The sequence below is a fragment of the Bos mutus genome, chromosome 25 (genome assembly GCF_027580195.1).
Source record: "Bos mutus isolate GX-2022 chromosome 25, NWIPB_WYAK_1.1, whole genome shotgun sequence".
Taxonomy (NCBI): domain Eukaryota; kingdom Metazoa; phylum Chordata; class Mammalia; order Artiodactyla; family Bovidae; genus Bos; species Bos mutus.
Genome location: NC_091641.1, coordinates 7,894,942 through 7,912,423, shown reverse-complemented (window position 1 = coordinate 7,912,423; position 17,482 = coordinate 7,894,942). Strand labels below are relative to the sequence as shown.

At 51.1% G+C, this 17,482-nt stretch overlaps 1 protein-coding gene across 1 annotated transcript in view; it reads left to right on the top strand.

Moving 5' to 3' along the window:
• The window catches only part of POR (cytochrome p450 oxidoreductase), a 54,374-nt gene that overhangs the window by 19,177 nt on the left and 17,715 nt on the right, over positions 1-17,482 (top strand). Inside the window, exon 2 of the mRNA XM_070362497.1 lies at positions 9,726-9,917. Coding sequence (XP_070218598.1) covers positions 9,733-9,917 — 185 coding nt within the window. The 5' untranslated portion in view covers positions 9,726-9,732. The remainder of the gene's footprint in view (positions 1-9,725; positions 9,918-17,482) is intronic.

The following is a 17,482-nucleotide window of genomic DNA, read 5'->3' as shown; positions in this document are numbered from 1 at the left end:
TAATATTATTGTAATAACATGTCCTTGTCTCTGTATCAGGTTGAAGAAGCTCCCTATCACTCCCAGTGTACCGAATTTTTTCATCATGAATGGATGTTGCATTTTGTCAGATGCTATTTCTCATCCACTGGTGACCACACAAGGTTTTTTAAAGAAGCCTATTGATAGAGTGAATCACATTGATGTTTGGATATTGAACTAACCTTGATTCCTGGAGAAAACTCCATTTGATCATGATGTAGTATCCTTTTTACATTTTGTGTTATTTGATTGGCTAATATTTTAGATTTTTGCATCTGTGTTCATGAGGCATGTTTGTCTGTGGTCTTTTTTGTACTATCTCTGTCTGGTTTTGGTATCAGCGTAGTACAGGCATAAAAGAGTTGGGAAGCCTTCTATTTTCTGTAAGAATTTGTACAGAATTGGTCTAATTTCTTCCTTAAATGTTTGATATAATTAATCAGTGAAGCTGTCTGCTTCTGGAGGTCACTTTTGGTGATGATTTTAACTAGTAATTTGAATTCTTTTAGAGAACTCTTCAGCTGATCTATTTTTCTGGAGTGAGCTCTGACAGTTCATGTCTAAGGAATTTGTCCATTTCATCTGAGTTATCAAATGTTGACATAAAGTTGTTCATAATTTCCCATGTTACCCTTTTAATGTCTAAAGAATCTGCTGATGTCCTCTTTTTCATTCCCTATATTGGTGATTTATATCTTCTTTTTCTCCTGGTCATTCGGCCTGAGGTTGATCTATTTGAGAACAATGTATATATCATGAGTTCTAAAAATTCTAGTATAGTTGAGAATTTAAGGATTTTTTTTTTAAGAGAAAACTTTTTGTTGAAAAATATTTTTTTCTTATTATTATTCAGGGAGGGAATCAGAATGGACCTTAGTAACGGACACACATTTTATTTACTTATGAAAATATTTATTTATTTTGGCTATGCTGAGTCTTAGTTGCAGCATGTGGGATACAGTACTCTGAGCAGGGATTGAATCCATGCCTTTCCAGAATTGGGAGCACAGAGTCTTAACCACTGGACCACCAGGGAAGTCCCTAGATACATGTTTTAATTCAAGCTGCACCCCTCATCAGCTGTGTGACTTCAGGGGGCTGAAAGACTCGTCAACCCCCCAGGATTCCTCTCTCCGCAGCAGAAAGCCCAGGTCCGTGGGAAGCACGGACTGATGCTGGGACTGGTGATCTTGATTCATCAAGAGGGTTAGTACTTGCTCCCCTTTCCTGCCTTTTTCAGAGTCTGCCCTGCGCCTCCCGGTCTCTTCCCGTTGCCCGAGTCCTTAGGCCGTGCGGCGGATGTATCACTGCGTCATTGTCTGCTTTCGCTTTCCACAGCTCTTCTTTAATGAGAACTAGAAGCATGTGTGTGTGTCTGTGTGTGTGTCTGTGTGTGTGTTTCAAAGCCTTTGAAAGAAGGGAAAGAAGGTCAGGAATCCATATTGAAGTGTTGACTCAGGTCAGAGACGAGGGTTTTCCTCCTGGTATCGTCACCAGTCAGCTGGTTCGGTTTTATGATCATGAACTTGGCGGGTCTGTGTCCCAGGCCCCTGGCGTGGCAGACAGTCTGTCATTAAGTGCAGATTACCTAGCCTTGTGTTGACCCACGTCCACTGATGGGAGTGGGGCACGCCTCACCACGGTTCATCTTCTTTCTGTGCATCTTTGTCAGAAAGTTCTTCCTGGAGAGTGTGGGAACCTCCGTCCCTCCGTTACCACTTCTGCAGTCCAGGGCCGCCGCCACCTCTGTTTCCTGACCACCCAAAGCAGGGATCAGCTGCCTCTCAATCTCTTAGGGTAAACTTCTCCGGTTCCTTTCTAGCTTCTCATGTGTCATGTTTTGGGGACCACGCCATTCTGGGGGCCCTTTTCTGACTGTGTTCTGGTTTGTCTCTGATGCTCCCTGTCAGTAGGCCCTTAGTGCAGGTCCACTCTGGGAAGGCCCCGTAGGCTCTGGCCCATCCCATTCCCTTTTCTTGGAAAGGGAGGCATAGGATCTGTTTTGCAGCCTTGCTATGTGGACATTTCCAGTGAATGGTGGCGTGCCCTGCTGGGGATGGGGGGGTTCTGATTGCCCTTTGGCGTTTCTCATCACACCAACACCCCTTATTCCCAATCAGGCACTAGAGGCAGAAGCCGACCACATCTGCCCAGACCTTGAGTAAAGCAGGGCAAGTCTGCAGCTCTGTGCCTCTCTTTTCCGTCTTTGTATTCATAGTCAGTGAAGGTGTCGGCGTGGTCAGGAGGGTGGCGGCTTAAAAATGCGCATGAGAGCTGTGAGATAGGTTTTATTGGGGACAAAATGAGGACTGCAGCCTGGGAGACAGCACCTCAGCTCCGAGAAACTGCTCCAGAGAGACGGGGTGGGGGGAGGACAGTATGCATGTGATTTTGGTAAAGGGGGAATACATGCAATCAGGCACAGATTTTTCCAGAAGGTTTCTGCTCATCTCATGAAGCTTTCTGCTAGCCATGAGGAGCAGTCATTACCATGAAGGATTTTAGTGCTTTTCTGGGTATGAGGAGATGCAAGAATTGGGCTCAGAAAAATCAGCTCCTGAAAATATCTGTCTGAAGACCTGTCCTGCCAGTTTTCCCCTGAGCACAGATGCCTCATTTCTGCTCTCCACTCTGAGCTCCTTTCATGGGGTGTTGAAGGTCAGCAGCTGCAGTAGCCCATGATTTAATCCTCGTGGGGTAGATGACAAGTGCCGGTTTGTAGTTGAGGGGTGAGCCATATGAACTTGGCTTAGAGAGGCCCAGCCCTTCCTCCTGGGTCTCTCCTTCACCTCTCATGCCAGATGTGGGGGAGCTTCCCCACCAAGCACAGCAACTGGGTGCCCTGCAGTTTAACTCCATGTTGATTCTGTCTCCCTGGAGAGAGAGTCAGATCCCATAGGATAAGGGCTCAGTCCCTCAAGACTGCTCCCCCCTTACCCCCACTGCAGATGGTGGTCCCAAGTCCAGGTTGGCATCTGTGCCTCTGACTGATGGACTCTGCATTTTGGCTCCCACAGCCCCCTTCTCAGGTTTGATTAATTTGCTGGAGCCACTGACAGAACTCAGGAGAACACATTTACCAGTATATTAAAGGATCTGATGAAGGATACAGGTGAACAGGCAGATGAAGAGACACATAGGGTGAGGTCTGGGAGGATCCTGAACCCAAGAGTTTCTGTCCCTGTAGACTCAGGGTCACCCTCCCAGCACGTGACTCTGCTCACCAACCTGGAAGCTCCCCGAGCCCCGTGCTTCTGGGATTTGAGGGAGGCCTCCTCCTGTGGGGATGATCAGTTATTCAGTCCGTTTCCAGCCCCTCTCCCCTCTCTGGAGAAGGCGTTGCAGGTAGGGACTGAAAATTCCAAGCTTATCCCCTGGAGAAGGAAGTGGCAACCCACTCCAGTATCCTTGCCTGGAGAATCCCGTGGACAGAAGAGCCTGGTGGGCTACAGTCCATGGGGTCGCAAACGGCCGGACACGACGGAGCAACTAAATAACAACAACAAATTCATCACTTGGTCGTCCTGGTAACCAGCCCCCGTGCAGGAGCCCACTCACAGTTGCATTCAAACAGAAGATGCTCCTGGTGCTCTTATCACTTTAGGAAATTCCAAGAGTTTTAGGATAGAAACTCTGTGCCAGGAACAGGGGGCAGAGCCCCCTGTATGTATGTATATATATATTTTCTATTATCTCACAGCACTCGTGTGAAGTCTCTTGTACCCATAAATTGCCCTTGCTAACTTTTAGTAGTGTCAACTAAGTTACAGCCTCAGAATGCCCCAGAGTTTATTGCCAAGGGCTTAGGGGATCTGTGGGTTCACAGTGCTTTTGGTTCAGGCCAGGTGGCTGAGGCCCCAGAGAGGCCGAAAGAAGAAACAAGCGCATGTGGCCATCCACGACCGGCTGCAGTTCCGGTGGTCAGTGGCCATGGGGCTTTGTCAGCTCCGTTTACGCTGAGTAATGCTAGCTCGCTCTTCTGCCTGCTTCTTACCAAGTCATGCTTTCACAGATCCAGCTTCCCTGGCTGCCTTCCTCTTTCACATCCTTGCATCAGACACAGTGCCCGTCATGTGTCTCCACATCCCACCCATAAGCCCTGTTAATCGGGGGAAAAGTCATCAGCCGGGGCATTTGGGCATCTGCAAGGAACGTGGGCCTGCATGAGTTCTAGTCAAGGATGCCTTGGTCATGGCTCCACATCTGCACTGATCCTGTGGGTGCAGCCACTGTTTGGGGTTACCACCCCGCCACCTGTTCTGACTGTGCCACACCCTCACCCTGTCATCACTGCCACCCAGAGCTCAAAGGCCTTAGGCACGCAGAACACTCCTCCACGCACTGGTCTTAAATCTCCTTTTAAAGGCCAGCCTCTTACTCATCACCCTTATACTCACGCATACGCATCTTGTCCTAACGCTCTTGAATCACACTAGATTCTGTAACTGCTGCTCTTTTATCATTTGTATCAGTGGTTACAAGTGAGTAACTACTGCTCATTTATCAGGAGGCACATGCTTCCTCCAGCTGGAACTTTTCCCTCCTTTACCCAACTGGTGGACCCTGGTCATTTTTCATGCCCCAGCTCAGAGGTTGGTCCCTGGGTGACCCATCTTTGACTGTTTGGACCATCTTCCCTTCTTCTTCCTCAGAGCTCCGTTTTCCCCTATGTGTGGCCCCTCCGTGGTTTGAAACCACTGGAATATGCCTACCAGCATTGGGACAGAGAAGGCCTGACAAAAGAGAGGACTTAAACACGTCCCTGGGATTCTCCAGGCAAGAACACTGGAGTGGGTTGCCGTTTCCTTCTCCAATGCATGAAAGCGAAAAGTGGAAGTGAATTCGCTCAGTCGTGTCCGACTCTTAGCGACCCCATAGACTGCAGCCTACCAGGCTCCTCCGTCCATGGGATTTTCCAGGCAAGAGTTCTGGAGTGGGGTGCCATTGCCTTCTCCTAAATAAGATTTAGAGTGTTATAATACCCCAAATGCTTAGGATCCAATTTTAAAAAAATCACTCACCATCCTAAGAACTAGGAAAAATCTCAACTTGAATGAGAAAAAGCAGTCATACAAAAGATAAAGAAGAGCCGAAAGTTCTTTAGAACTGAAAGATACCGTAGCAAAAACAAAAGACCAAAATTCCACGGATGGCACCACGGCAGAATTGGCAGAGGAGACCACTGGTTAACTCAGGAGAATGGAAATGACCCAATCTGAGCCAGCAGAGAAGCGAGGTGATAAAACTGAGCATGGCCGCGGGGACTTGGGGACAGCCATACACATAGGCCAGCGTGGCCCCGGGAGGGAAAGAGAAAGAGGGTGGGGCTGAGAAAGAACTTGGAGACAAAATAGATGATAAGTTCCCAACCTGCCGATGGAAGAAGCTGAGTGAATGGCAAACAGGATGAACCCAAAGAAAGCCTCGCTGGCCTTGTGTGGGTTTAAAAGGTCAGCGAGGCGGACACTGTACCCAGAGGGGAGTGTGTTCCAGCTGCTCTTTTGAGCAGTGCTCTCAGCAGGCTGCCTTGGGGAGGCCCTTTCCCCTGAGTTATCGCTCAGGCTCTGGAGGGTTAGCCGTTAGGCAAGAGGAGGCTTGGTTTCCCTAAGGATTCTCTCTCTCATCTTGAAGAACCTTGGCAGAGGTTTGTGACCCGGAGCAGACCCTACTCCCGCTGCAGCGGGGGTTGGGGGGGGTGGTCCTGGGCTCTTTGGAGGCGACGGTGCCTGGGTGACATGCGCACTAAAGGGGCGGCGTGCACCGCTCGCTGGCTTCCTTTCTTCCTTCCTTCCTGTTGCTGCATTCATGCCAACTCACTGTGATGTCAGCGCCAGCTCAGTCGATCACTTACTGACGAGAAGTTAACGTACAGTGACGGCAAAGCTGCAGATCCTTTCCAGAGGACGATCTGAGACATCAGGTGTTGTCAACAGTTGGATGGAGAAAGAGCCCTTCTCTTTTTGCCACATGTGTCCCTTCAAAGCTGACTTCGCTCCCGCCACGTCCTTGGCCCCGGGTGGCCAGCGATTTGTTCACCCCGCTCTGCAGGGTGTCGGGCTGCCCCGGGGACTGCTGCTCAGTTGCCTCCGACTCTGTGCTACCCCACAGACTGTAGCCCTTCAGGCTCCTCTGTCCATGGGATTCTCCAGGCAAGAATACTGGAGTGGGTTGCCATTTCCTACTCCAGGGGATCTTTCCAACCCAGGGATCAAACCCACATCTCTTACGTCTCCTGCATTGGCAGGTGGGTTCTTTACCACTAGCACCACCTGGGAAGCCCTGGCATTGCTGCCTCTGACCTTCAGCATCAGTGGGAACTGGCTAATTGGTGCAGTTCAAAAGGAGGAATAGCACCTGTCTGACTGTTTATGCCCGTTTCCATATGTACACTGTCTTTATGATAAAAGTGAAAAAACTTAGGTACAGACCTAATATATAATAAAAGATTGAATCAGACCTGCTCTGTTTGGGGTGGGGGAGACTTACTTGGCTGGTCTTTGATGAACCCCATTTTTTCTGTGTCTAATTTTTACATGTAAGAACATGGAAGCCTCCTTCCTGCCAGTAAGGGATTTGCCCAGCTGGCGACAGGCCTGTGGCAAGAGCCTGGTCTGGTTAAGAACTTCCTCTATTTTCCCACAGCCTTTTTATTTTCTTCTGTTGCTGACAGATGTTGCTTTTGGCCCCGTGAGCTCTATACTGTTTGGTTTTCCTGCTTCCCACTAAGTGCAAAAGAATGAATGATTGAAAGGTAGATTGCACAGGGCTCCCAGAGTCTCCCTCAAGGGCCTGTGGGGACCTCAGACTATCTCACGGTGAGCCCCCCACACTTGAAATGGAGACCATCCACCAGGCAGGATGGTCAAATTTCTTCCATCTGAATATTTCACACTCAGAGTAGAGTGATTTTATGCAGCAGGGCCTTGATTCCCTGACCTTGCTGAGGTGCCTCGGGGCATCATTGGTGGCACGCAGAGGTGCTCAGAGAGACTCCACATCTGTGCCCCTGAGCGCAGCTTGGGGTGTTTCTCAGTATCAGTGTGAGATCTTCTGCATTCCCTTTGACACTCTGTGTGTCTTTGCAGAGCTGGGTTTTTGGAAGTTGTTGGGATCCAACTACTCCTAAATGGAACTCTTTGGTATGTCTCTTGGCCTAGGGATACCATTTACTCAGATTCCAGGGGCTTCACAAGCCGAGAAAGTCGGGAGACCTGTGTCCTGGAGGATCACTGCATGGGCATGCTCCCAGCCCCTAAGTTCTTTTCGGTCTGTAGGCTTCATGTCAGTGGTTCATGCAGTTGATACATCCTGTGTGTTTCAGTGAATTCATTGACTTTTTTCATTCCATGAGAACTTTTCTCCAGCCCTAGGTGATGTGCCAAGCACTGTGCCGGGAAAGTGTGACACACACCCCCACCCGGGAAGTGACAGTTGAGCCAGGGTCTGAGGACCGAGTGGGGAGCAGGTAGAAGGAGAGCATCCCAGGCCCGGGTCAAGGCCCTGGGGACAGGGACACAGGCTGGAGAGGAGGGCAGGTGCGTTCATGTACACCTCCGTGGGACGTTGGTGGTTTAACAGTTTGTTCTTGGCTTCAGCCCCCAGGCACGTGGCTCTGATCCTAGTTGGGAAGCATGAGGTGAAGGTTTTTCCTGACTTCCTCCTTGCCAGCCTGCCAACCCTTCCTTCTCACCACGAGCCAGATACCCAGGTGTCTTGGGGGAACTGTTTGTCCCTCGGGAACTGGGGACAGAACAAAGAGACGTGTCCACTCTGTTCCCCGGCTTGGGTGAGTGGCGAGTAAACCTCGCCCTTGGAGCCTCCCGGCCTCTGGTGGAAATAGATGCTCTCCGGGGTCCTTTGCACCGCCCTCTGCAGCTCTGGTCTGTCTGACATCTTACATCTCAGAGCTGTGGAGACCCCAGTCTTAGTGCTGTGGTTGACTTGGCGTGTGGCAAGGAGCAGTTGTTTAATTTTGTGGGTGTCAGTCCCCCCTTGGTAAGTAAGGGGGCCGGGCAGCCTGAGTCAGCAAGGTGGTGGGACAGGGAGCTGGCAGTCGTCATGGGGGGCTCTCCTGGGCCAGCATGTCAGCCCTGGCGGGACCCCCAGGCAGGCTCCGAGACCATGAGGACAGGTCCCCTCCACAGCAGAAGTCTCGTGGGCACGTCAGACACCACTGCTGGGGTGGGTAGAGAGACGTGACTAACCCTGAGTAAACATTCAGTGTGTTTATAAGACAATTCTTTAAACAGTACTCTCTGGGTACTCGAGTTAAGATTGTCTTTTCACATCAGATATCGGAAAGGGTGAGCTGAGGTGATCTCGGGAACTCAGCCTCTGAAACCAGCCCCTCAGATTAGTGACCAAGCTCAGAAGCAGGCTGAGGGCCGCCCTGAAGGGCCCGCTCCCGGCCCTCAGCTGACCCGGGGCCCCCGCTCTGGTTCCCCGAAGTCAGTGACAGCTAATGGAAGTCACGTGTGAAGTAATCTCGCGCTGCCCTCCTCGCCGAGCTGTGACTCGGGCATTTCTGACCGAGCCTGGAGCCGTGGTTGCGCTGAGAGCCAGCCACTGGGTAGGAGCAGTGATTGCAAAAGGGCACAATGAGATTGAAGAGCCAGCCCGGCCTTGGTGACAGGAGGCAGAAGTGCACCGCGGGAGCGTCTGGGCCTCTGCGGGCTCATCTGTACATACCTGCCAGGTTTCAGTGGTGGGGGGACCAGTCGAGCGCCTTTCAAGGGGACTAAATAGGTTGGTGTGGTGGGGGTTCCCAAGAACACCATCTGGGAACTAAGCCAATTGGTGTGTGTGTGTGGGGGGGGTGGGTTCCCCCAAGACCACCGTCTGGTTCAGTGATGCAGCAGGACTCACAGAAGTTGGCAAAGCTGCTTTACTCCCAGTCATAGTTGATTACGGCTGAGGGAGACAGCCTGAAAGCAGCAGAGGGAGACGCGAAAGGACAGTCCAGCAGGAGCCGGCAGAAGCTTCCAGGTGTGCTCTGCCCGCGGGCGGGCTGTCCTCCGGGGGAGTCACACCATGTTCTCCACCAGCAGCCACGTGCGGCCACGTGTCTTAGGTGCTGCCAGCCGGCGAGGCCCCCTCTAGCTGTGGCGTCCAGGGTTCCCTACTGAGAATCAGTCTTTAAGGCCCGGGGCACCCCCATGTCTGAGCTCACCTCTTGAGTCTCCAGAGCCCCAGAGGTCCCAGCAGTACGATGTGACTCAGAGCCCCAGGTGTTCCCCTACGCTGCAGCATTAGCATAAACCGTCTGGGTGACCCAAGGTCTCGGGTATGCAGAGACATTCTTATTAGGCGGCACATCCCAAGGGCTCAGAGGTTATTTCCATGGAGCTGTCCAAGGGCCAGTCCCTGAAGACCTGTGGAGCGTGCTGGTTCGGGGCATCCCGGGCCTGCCGGGGAAAGGGAAGCTGCGCCCCGCTGTGTCCTTGTGGGGCTGAAGCAGGCTGGTGTGGGGAACCCGTGGCTCCTCCTCAGGGCACTGGAGGCCCGGTCCTGGTTCCAGCCTGTGCCCAGGTGCACCCGGGGCTGAGCAGGCACCACGCCGGCTGCATGCTCGCTCGGTTCTGGTCCCGGGGCTCTGCCTGTTGCTGCATCCCTTGGGGTGTGCAGCCCAGACCGAAGCCTTCAGGGGGCTCCCCAGCAGGCCCCAGGCGGCCCCTGCTGACTTCTGTCGTTCTTTGTCTGGACAGATTCCTGATGAACATGGCAGACTCCAACATGGATGCCGGCACCACCACGTCTGAGATGGTGGCTGAAGAAGTGTCCCTTTTCAGCACGACGGACGTGATCCTGTTTTCTCTCATCGTGGGTGTCATGACATACTGGTTCCTCTTCAGGAAGAAAAAAGAAGAAGTCCCCGAGTTCACCAAGATTCAGACCACGTAAGTGACAACACTCAGGGTCCCCCCCGGAGCACGTCTCTGCTGTCCTCCCGGCAGTGCTCAGGCAGGAGCAAGCCAGCTGAGAGGGGCAGGGCCCCTCGTAGCGTCTTGGGTTTTGCCTGATTGGTGGGCTCTGCTTCTGGTCTAGCTTCATAAGTGCTTCTGTTTGTGCTGCCCCTCACGTCGGTCAAGGTCCTTTGATGCCTGTCTCGTATTCAGGCGTCGCAGGAACCAGTCAGAGCAGAAGTCGCCGTACGCCGACAGGCAGCATGATGCTCTGGCATGCAGGGGCCTCAGCACAAGGCTCCCAGTTAATGCCTCACTCCAGGCCTTGACCGTGCCTTTCGTAAATGCACGGGCTCACCGAGGCACCCTCCTCAGGGCCAGGGCGCAAGGTAACGGGTCCTTTTGGGATTCCCTCGAATCCTTTTCATTGTCGACAAGGAGAGAGTTGCAGTTTGACGCTGCCTTAACATATCCTATTCACCTAACAGCTGCTCATTTCTCTTTTTATTTTATTTTAAAAATTTATTTATTTTAATTGGAGAATATTTCCTTTCTCTTTTTAAATGAAGAGAGGAGCCTGGAGCTTAGAGATTGGTTGCGGTCAAGGGTTGGTGACAAAGTAAGAGAAAAGCTATTTTTTCCTCCTCTACTGTCAGTGCTCAGACTGAACACTCCTTTGAGCAATCAGTTCTCCATCTCTCTGGACCCCAGCTGGGTGTGACACTGTCTCCTGAAGTTAGCATCAGCTCCCCCAGGTTACGGGTTCAGCCCCAGAGGCCCGCCCCCTGCCCCCCTCAGACAATGATCAACAAGTCCGGGTGCCAGCAACTACCTGGGTCAGAGGTTCCCATAACCCTCTGCTTGGGTTTGATTAATTCGCTAGAGGGGTACACAGAACTCAGGAAAACACCTTTCTTACTAGATCACCTGCTTAGTGTGATTTAGTAAGAATAAAAGAAATAGCCAGATGGAAGAGAGGCATAGGGCAAGGTGTGGGGAAGGGGCCCAGGGCTCCCCTGCCTCTCTGGGCTGCCACCTGCCCAATCCCTCTGTGTCGTCAGCAGCTCCAGGACTGTCCAAACCCCATCCTTTTGGGTTTTTGTAGAGGTTTCATTGTGTGTGCATATTGATTTAATCATTGACTGTTGGGCATTAATGCAGCCTCCAGGCCCGCTCCCCTCCCCGGAGGTCACTAACCCTAAATGCAGTGACCCCGCCCTCACAGGGCTCTTGTGGGTGACGTCTGTAACATCAACTAGCTCTAGTCCTGCCACTCGGCAGCTGCTTAGGTGTTTGTGTCCCAAAGTGTTTCGTACCGAGCACTACGCTGGACGCCGCAGGTATGCAAGAATGGCCTTTATGTTAAAGAAGCTAACAAGTCATGACTTGGAAAGGTACTTTAAAAAATTGTTTCTGAAACACTTTCAGCTCAACAGAGTGGGTGGCCTCATCGCTCATGATGGAGGGAGAGGTGAGCAGGCGGGAGACACAGGCTCTGGGGTCTCTACTGAGGCATCCTCTCTTGGAGAGGTCAGAAAGGTGTGCTGCAGGAAAGGGGCCACATTCCAAGACTTCAAGGGCTTTGCCAGCAGAAGGCCAGAGCGGGGCGGGGAGGCTGGCAGGCGAGGGGAGGCTGGCAGGCGAGCGGAGGCCAGCCTGTACCCCTGGAACTGGACAGGTACATTCGTGGTGTGGCAAAGTGTTCTTGGTGAAAAGGTATGGCACTCAAGAGGACCAGTGCCCAGGTCCCAGTTTAAAGGGGCCCTGCGTCTGCTCATCTGTAAGATGCAGGTATGTCCCAACCCCTACCCCTGAGGGAGGCTGTGCCATGAGAGAGCCTGGAGCCACCATTCTTGTGTTACCAGGGTCCCTGGGCTCACTAGATGGACTTGAAACAGAAGTCCTAGGCTTTACAGATTCACAGACTCAAATGGTTTCTCTTTGCCAGAGTGCTGAAACTCTATTTCCCTCTTTATAACCCTAAAATTTTCACCCTCCATGTCTCAGTCCCCTTCTCGTCCCTCATGGTATCACGCTGAATATCTTGTGGCCAGGGTCCTGCGTTGTACACTGTAAGAGAAGCTGTCGTCGAGCAGTGGTTAGGGTCTGGGCCCTGATGTTGGTTACGAAGGTTTGAGTCCTGACCCCACCCCACCCTGTATTAGTCTTGTGACATTTGCCCTCACTTAATCTTTTGAAGTTTGTGTCTTTAATTATAAATCAGAGATAACAGTAGAACTGACCTCATAGGGCTGTAAAAATTAACCGACATGCTCCGTCATAGAGCTCTTTACCCAGCTCCTGGTGCTTGAAGAGCCCTCATCATTAATACCATCTCCAGTCTTACAGGAACCTTCCAGAACACCATCATTACCCTGTTTGGCAGAGAAGGAAGCTGAGGTGTTAGTGACTGAGTGTGCCTGAGGTCACCTAACTTACAAGCAGAGCTGGTTTTTCTTTTGAACCCGGATCTACAGACTGCACAGCCCCGTTTTCCCCGCTTTGCCAGGCTGCCTTCTGTCTCTTAAGATGTGGGTAATATCCCAGTGTAAAGGTGAGAGAGCTGAGACTCAGAGAGGCCGCTTTGCTGATGTGCCTGGGCCACGCAGCTGGCCCCGTGCAAATCCCTCCATGCTGCCCCTGCTCTCTCGTGCTTCCGGTGAGCGCAGGCGGCTCCAGCCACAGCTCGGCCTCCCTCACCGCCAGGCCCGTGGAGAGCCAGCGGTGTGGGGACTGTCTGCAGCCCACAGCTGGATCCAGAGTCCTCACTGATTCCCAGTGGCTTCCAGTTGGTCTTTTAAGGCCTTTTCAGGCCTTCACCACCTGGGATAGTGAGTCCAGACCTTTGAGCATGGATATTTTTTAAAAACCAAGCCAGTGGGAGCGGCTGTGTCCGACAGCAAGCACAGGATGCATGTCCGCAGCCCCCTGACCCCAGACTTCGGGGTGCACGCGATCCCCAAGGAGCCCCCATGTCGGCAGGTGAATCTCCCAGGCGTGCTGGCCTCGGGGGGGCCCTCATCACAAGGCTGGATTGGGCTTCAGAACCTCAGGTGCCCAGGGAGGGCTTCAAAGAAAGGTCAGTTCTAGAAGGCCTCCATGGTATTTTTCACAAGCTGTTTATTGAAATGCATAACATGCAGACATAAAAGTACACAGATCTTAAGCACATGGTCTGATCATTTTTCACAAAAGGGGCATAATCATGTAAGAAACTCCCCCCACCAGTCTCACCACCCCCAGGTCGCCCACTCTCCTGACTTCTCGTGACAAGTGTCGTCTGTGTCTCGGGATGTGTAGCGTTTGGCCATTTTTCCTGAGGTTTCTCCACATCATGTACAGTGATAGTTCTTTCGTTATCATTACATGGCGTTCAGTTGTGGGATAAACCATGACTTATTCACTCCCGTCACCAAGGTCCTTTAGATTGCTTCAAGCCTCAGGCATTGTTACCAGCGGCTCTGCAGGGAACACCTGTACAAGTGGACATGGTTCCCGTGTGGACGTAGCTCTGCTGGGTGTGTGGTGGACGTGGAGGTGGGGTCAGAGGGAAGGCTCACATGTGCCTCTGTTAGATACGGCCAGTTTCCCAGCCTGCAAGTACCAGCTCCCAGCCCTGCCCCCAGCATGCAGGGGTTCAGTTGCTGCCCATCCTCACCAACACTTACTTTTATCAGTTAAAAAATTTTAGCCTTTCTAGGGAGTTCCTGGGCTGTCCAGTTTTTAGGACCTGTTGCTTTCACTATCAGTACCTGGGTTTGATCCCTGGTCAGCGAACTAAGGGTTTTCTGGCTTGGATTGTGAAGCATCTGCCTGCAATGCAGGAGACCCAAGTTTGATCCCTGGGTCAGGAAGGTCCCCTGGAGAAGGAAATGGCAACCCACTCCTTGCCTGGAGAATCCCGTGGACAGAGGAGCCTGGTGGGCTACAGTCCACGGGGTCGCAAAGAGTCGGACACGACTGAGCCACTAAACCACCACCACCACTACAGTGAACTAAGACCCCACAAGCTGCATATATGGGCAAAAAACAATTTTTTAATGAAAAAAAAAAATAAAATAAAATAAAATTTTAGCCATTCTAATGGGCGTGTGGTGGTACCTGTTTTAATCACATTTCAGTGATTTTTCATGTTTACTGGCCACTGAGGTATCTTTTGTGAAGGTCATTCAAGACTTTGGCCATTTTTTTCTTGCCAGGTAATTAGCCTTCTTCATTTGTCACAGTTCTTCATGTGTTCTAGATCCGAGTCCTTCGTTAGATGTCTACATATCGTCAGTATCTTTTTGTAACTTGCCTTTAACTCTCTTAACAGTATCTGTCTTTTTGTGATCAGAAGTTCTTAAACGGGTCCAATCGTGAACTTTTGGTTGGCCTTCACATTTATGGCTAATGCTCTGGTGTCCAGTTTAAGAAGCCTTATCTTATGGTCATGGAGCTTATCTTTTGTATTTTCTTCTGAAAGCTTCACTCTTGTAGTTTTTATCTTAGATCTGCCATCCAGCTAAAATTGATTGGGTATCAGCCAATTGTCAGGGCCCTTTGAGATTGATTTTTTCCTTTATGGATATCCATGTATTCAGTTCAGCACCATTTGTTACAATAGAAAAGGTCATTCTTTTCTCACTGCACTAAAGTGTCATCACTGTGGATGTGAATCGGGGGGCCAGAGAGATGGGGGTTGACTTCTAGACTCCTTGTTCCATTGGTCTGTTTTCTGTCCTCTCCCCAGTACCACACTGTTCTGTTTTCTGTGATTTTATAGTAACTGTTGACTTGGTATCTGGTAGTCCAAGTCTTCCAGCTTTGTTCTTTTAAGATTCTGTTGGCTTTTGGGGGCCCTTGGCATTTCCAAGTAACTTTTTTTTTTTAACTTGGCCAAAGCTCAGCTTGTGGGATCTTAGTTCCCCAATCGGGGATCAGACCCAGACCCCAGCAATGAAAGCACAGAGTCCCAACCACTGGACTTGCAGGGACTTGCCTCCATGTAACTTTCAGAGTCAGTTTGTCAATGTCTGCTGCTGCTGCTAAATCACTTCAGTCCTGTCCGACTCTGTGTGACCCCATAGACGGCAGCCCACCAGGCTCCCCCGTCCCTGGGATTCTCCAGGCAAGACCACTGGAGTGGGTTGCCATTTCCTTCTCCAATGCATGAAAGTGAAAAGTGAAAGTGAAGTCGCTCAGTCGTGTCCGACTCTTAGCAACCCCGTGGACTGCAGCACACCAGGTTCCTCCGTCCATGGGATTTTCCAGGCAAGAGTACTAACAAATGAAAAAAAAAAAAAACCTGCTGGGATTGGATGGAATCTCTCAATTAATTGGCATCTTCCAGTATTGAGCCTTGAGCCTTCTAATCCGGAAACATGGTTTTATCCCCCTGGGGAGGTGTTTCGAACAGTTTACGATAGCAATTAAAGACTTGTAATAGAGAGCAGTTAAAAGCAGCGCATCCTCATAGTAATAATCCCTCTTTCATCTCCACTCCCTCTCACTCCTCCCCCTTCGCTCAGCTTGTACCTCTGGGCAGAGCGCGTGGGGCCAGGGCAACTCCCAGTGTGGGGGACCCCAGAGTGGGGTCTGGAGCTCAGGGCCCCTCTGTGCCCACATGCACTTTGCTTGCACGTATAATACAGCCCCCTTCCTATTGGGTGGGAATTTGTTTTTTTCCTCCTTCCATGGTGCAGAGATAGTGTCCTGTTCCCATCCTGTCCTTTGTCTGGGTCCCCAGCCCAGCCCCCGGCCTGTCGGAGTGAAGATACTCAGAGAAAGGCCGTTGACTTAGTAAATGCTAAAATCTGCACGTGTGTCTGCCTCTCGAGCAAACTGGCTCACAGGCTGGGTGTGGCTTACGTTACTTTTTTTTTTTTTTAATTTACAACATTGAAAGCCCTAGCAGTTTCACTTAAAACTCACTTCTATATAACCTTTTTTGAAAAAGGGGAAAAAAAAAAAAAAGCATCCCAGAGGACCCGGCCACGCTGTGAGCCCACCGTGACCGCGGCCAGCAGGGGCTGGGGCTGAGCAGGGCCGCCCGTGTCGAGGGGGTCCACACGGCAGCCTGCGCCCCCAGCCAGCCCCGGCCGTGCTCCCCCTCGGCTCTGCTCACAGCCTTGGGAAGCCCTCACCCCTGCAGCCTGCTCCTCTTGTGGGGCCTAAGAGTGCTTTCAGGAGAAACAAAGCTGCTTCTTACAGAACGTTGCAAGCAAACACCGAAGCATGGGGGGCACCCAGGCCCCCGCCACCATTTCAGCTCGCCACTCCGGGCCATTCTCCACTCTTGCCAGATTACCTTAAAGCTGGCGTATGATTTCACCATTAGTCCTGTAACTCATATGAATGATGAATAAAGAAATCACATGCTTTCATAGGAAACTGGAAATATCTCCTGTGAAACTATACGGAAACCTGCACTAGCAGAATATTCCAGTTGTCTCACATTCGAGGACTTCCCCTTTCTAAACCTAACACACCGCCTCCCTCCCACCCCTTCAAGTCCACAATATGTGTCAGTATCAGTGGATACTCGGCCGGCATTGTTCATAGTTCCTTGAGTGACCAAACCTTTTTTTTTTTAAAGATTCAGGATCTAAAGCCATACATCACAATTGATTACTCAATCTTCTCAACCTCTCTTTTGGAGGGGTCAGGTCTACATGCAGTAAAAGTCTCCTTTTTTTTTTTTATTTTTTTAAATATATTTCATTTATTTTATTTGGTTGCATTGAGTCTTAGTTACAGCATGTGGGATCTAGTTCCCTGACCAGGGATCGAACCCAGGCCCCCTCATTGGGAGCACAGAGTCTTAGCCACTGGACCACCCGGGAAACCCCCCAAATTCTCCTTTTTTAAAAAATTATTTTGAATTGGAGGATAATTGCTTTGCAATATCATGCTGGTTTCTGCCATGCACATTCCCCTTTTTGAAGTGCACAGTTTGATGAGTCCTGACAGGTGTGTGCAGTTGCGTAACCAGCGTTACGGTCAAGATAACCAAGGACATTCCGCACCCCAGAAGGCACCCCCCACAGGCCCCTTCACAGTTGGCACTCCCCAGCCCCCACCCCTGGCAACTGCTGGTCTTACTTCTGTTCCGCACTTTCGCCTTTTCTGGCAAGTCATGCTCACTGGGGCTGTGGCCTCTCGTGCCTGGCTGCTTCCCCATCACACAGTGACAGATCTCTTTTGGTCCGAAGGCTTCATTCCACCCCTGTGACTCCCTCACAGCATTTTTTGTTGAAGAAACCAGATCATTTGTTTCCCCGAGTTTCCCACGGTCTGGATTTTACTGACTGCATCCCACTGGGGGTTGCTTCTGAAAAGCCACAAAGAAGCTCATTTTCCTCCATGACCTTTGTTTGACGGCTCGCTCTCAGCAGAAAGGCCAGGAAGACCAGGAGTCGAGGCCACCAGCACCATCTCTGACCATTCTCTGTCTCCCGAGTGCTGTCCTGGTGCTGGCTCTTTGCACACCCAGCTCAGGGCCACCTTTCCTAGACAGGGGTCCTTGGCTCTGACAGTGGAAACGCAAACGGATTTTACAAAGAGCAAAGCATGAGGAA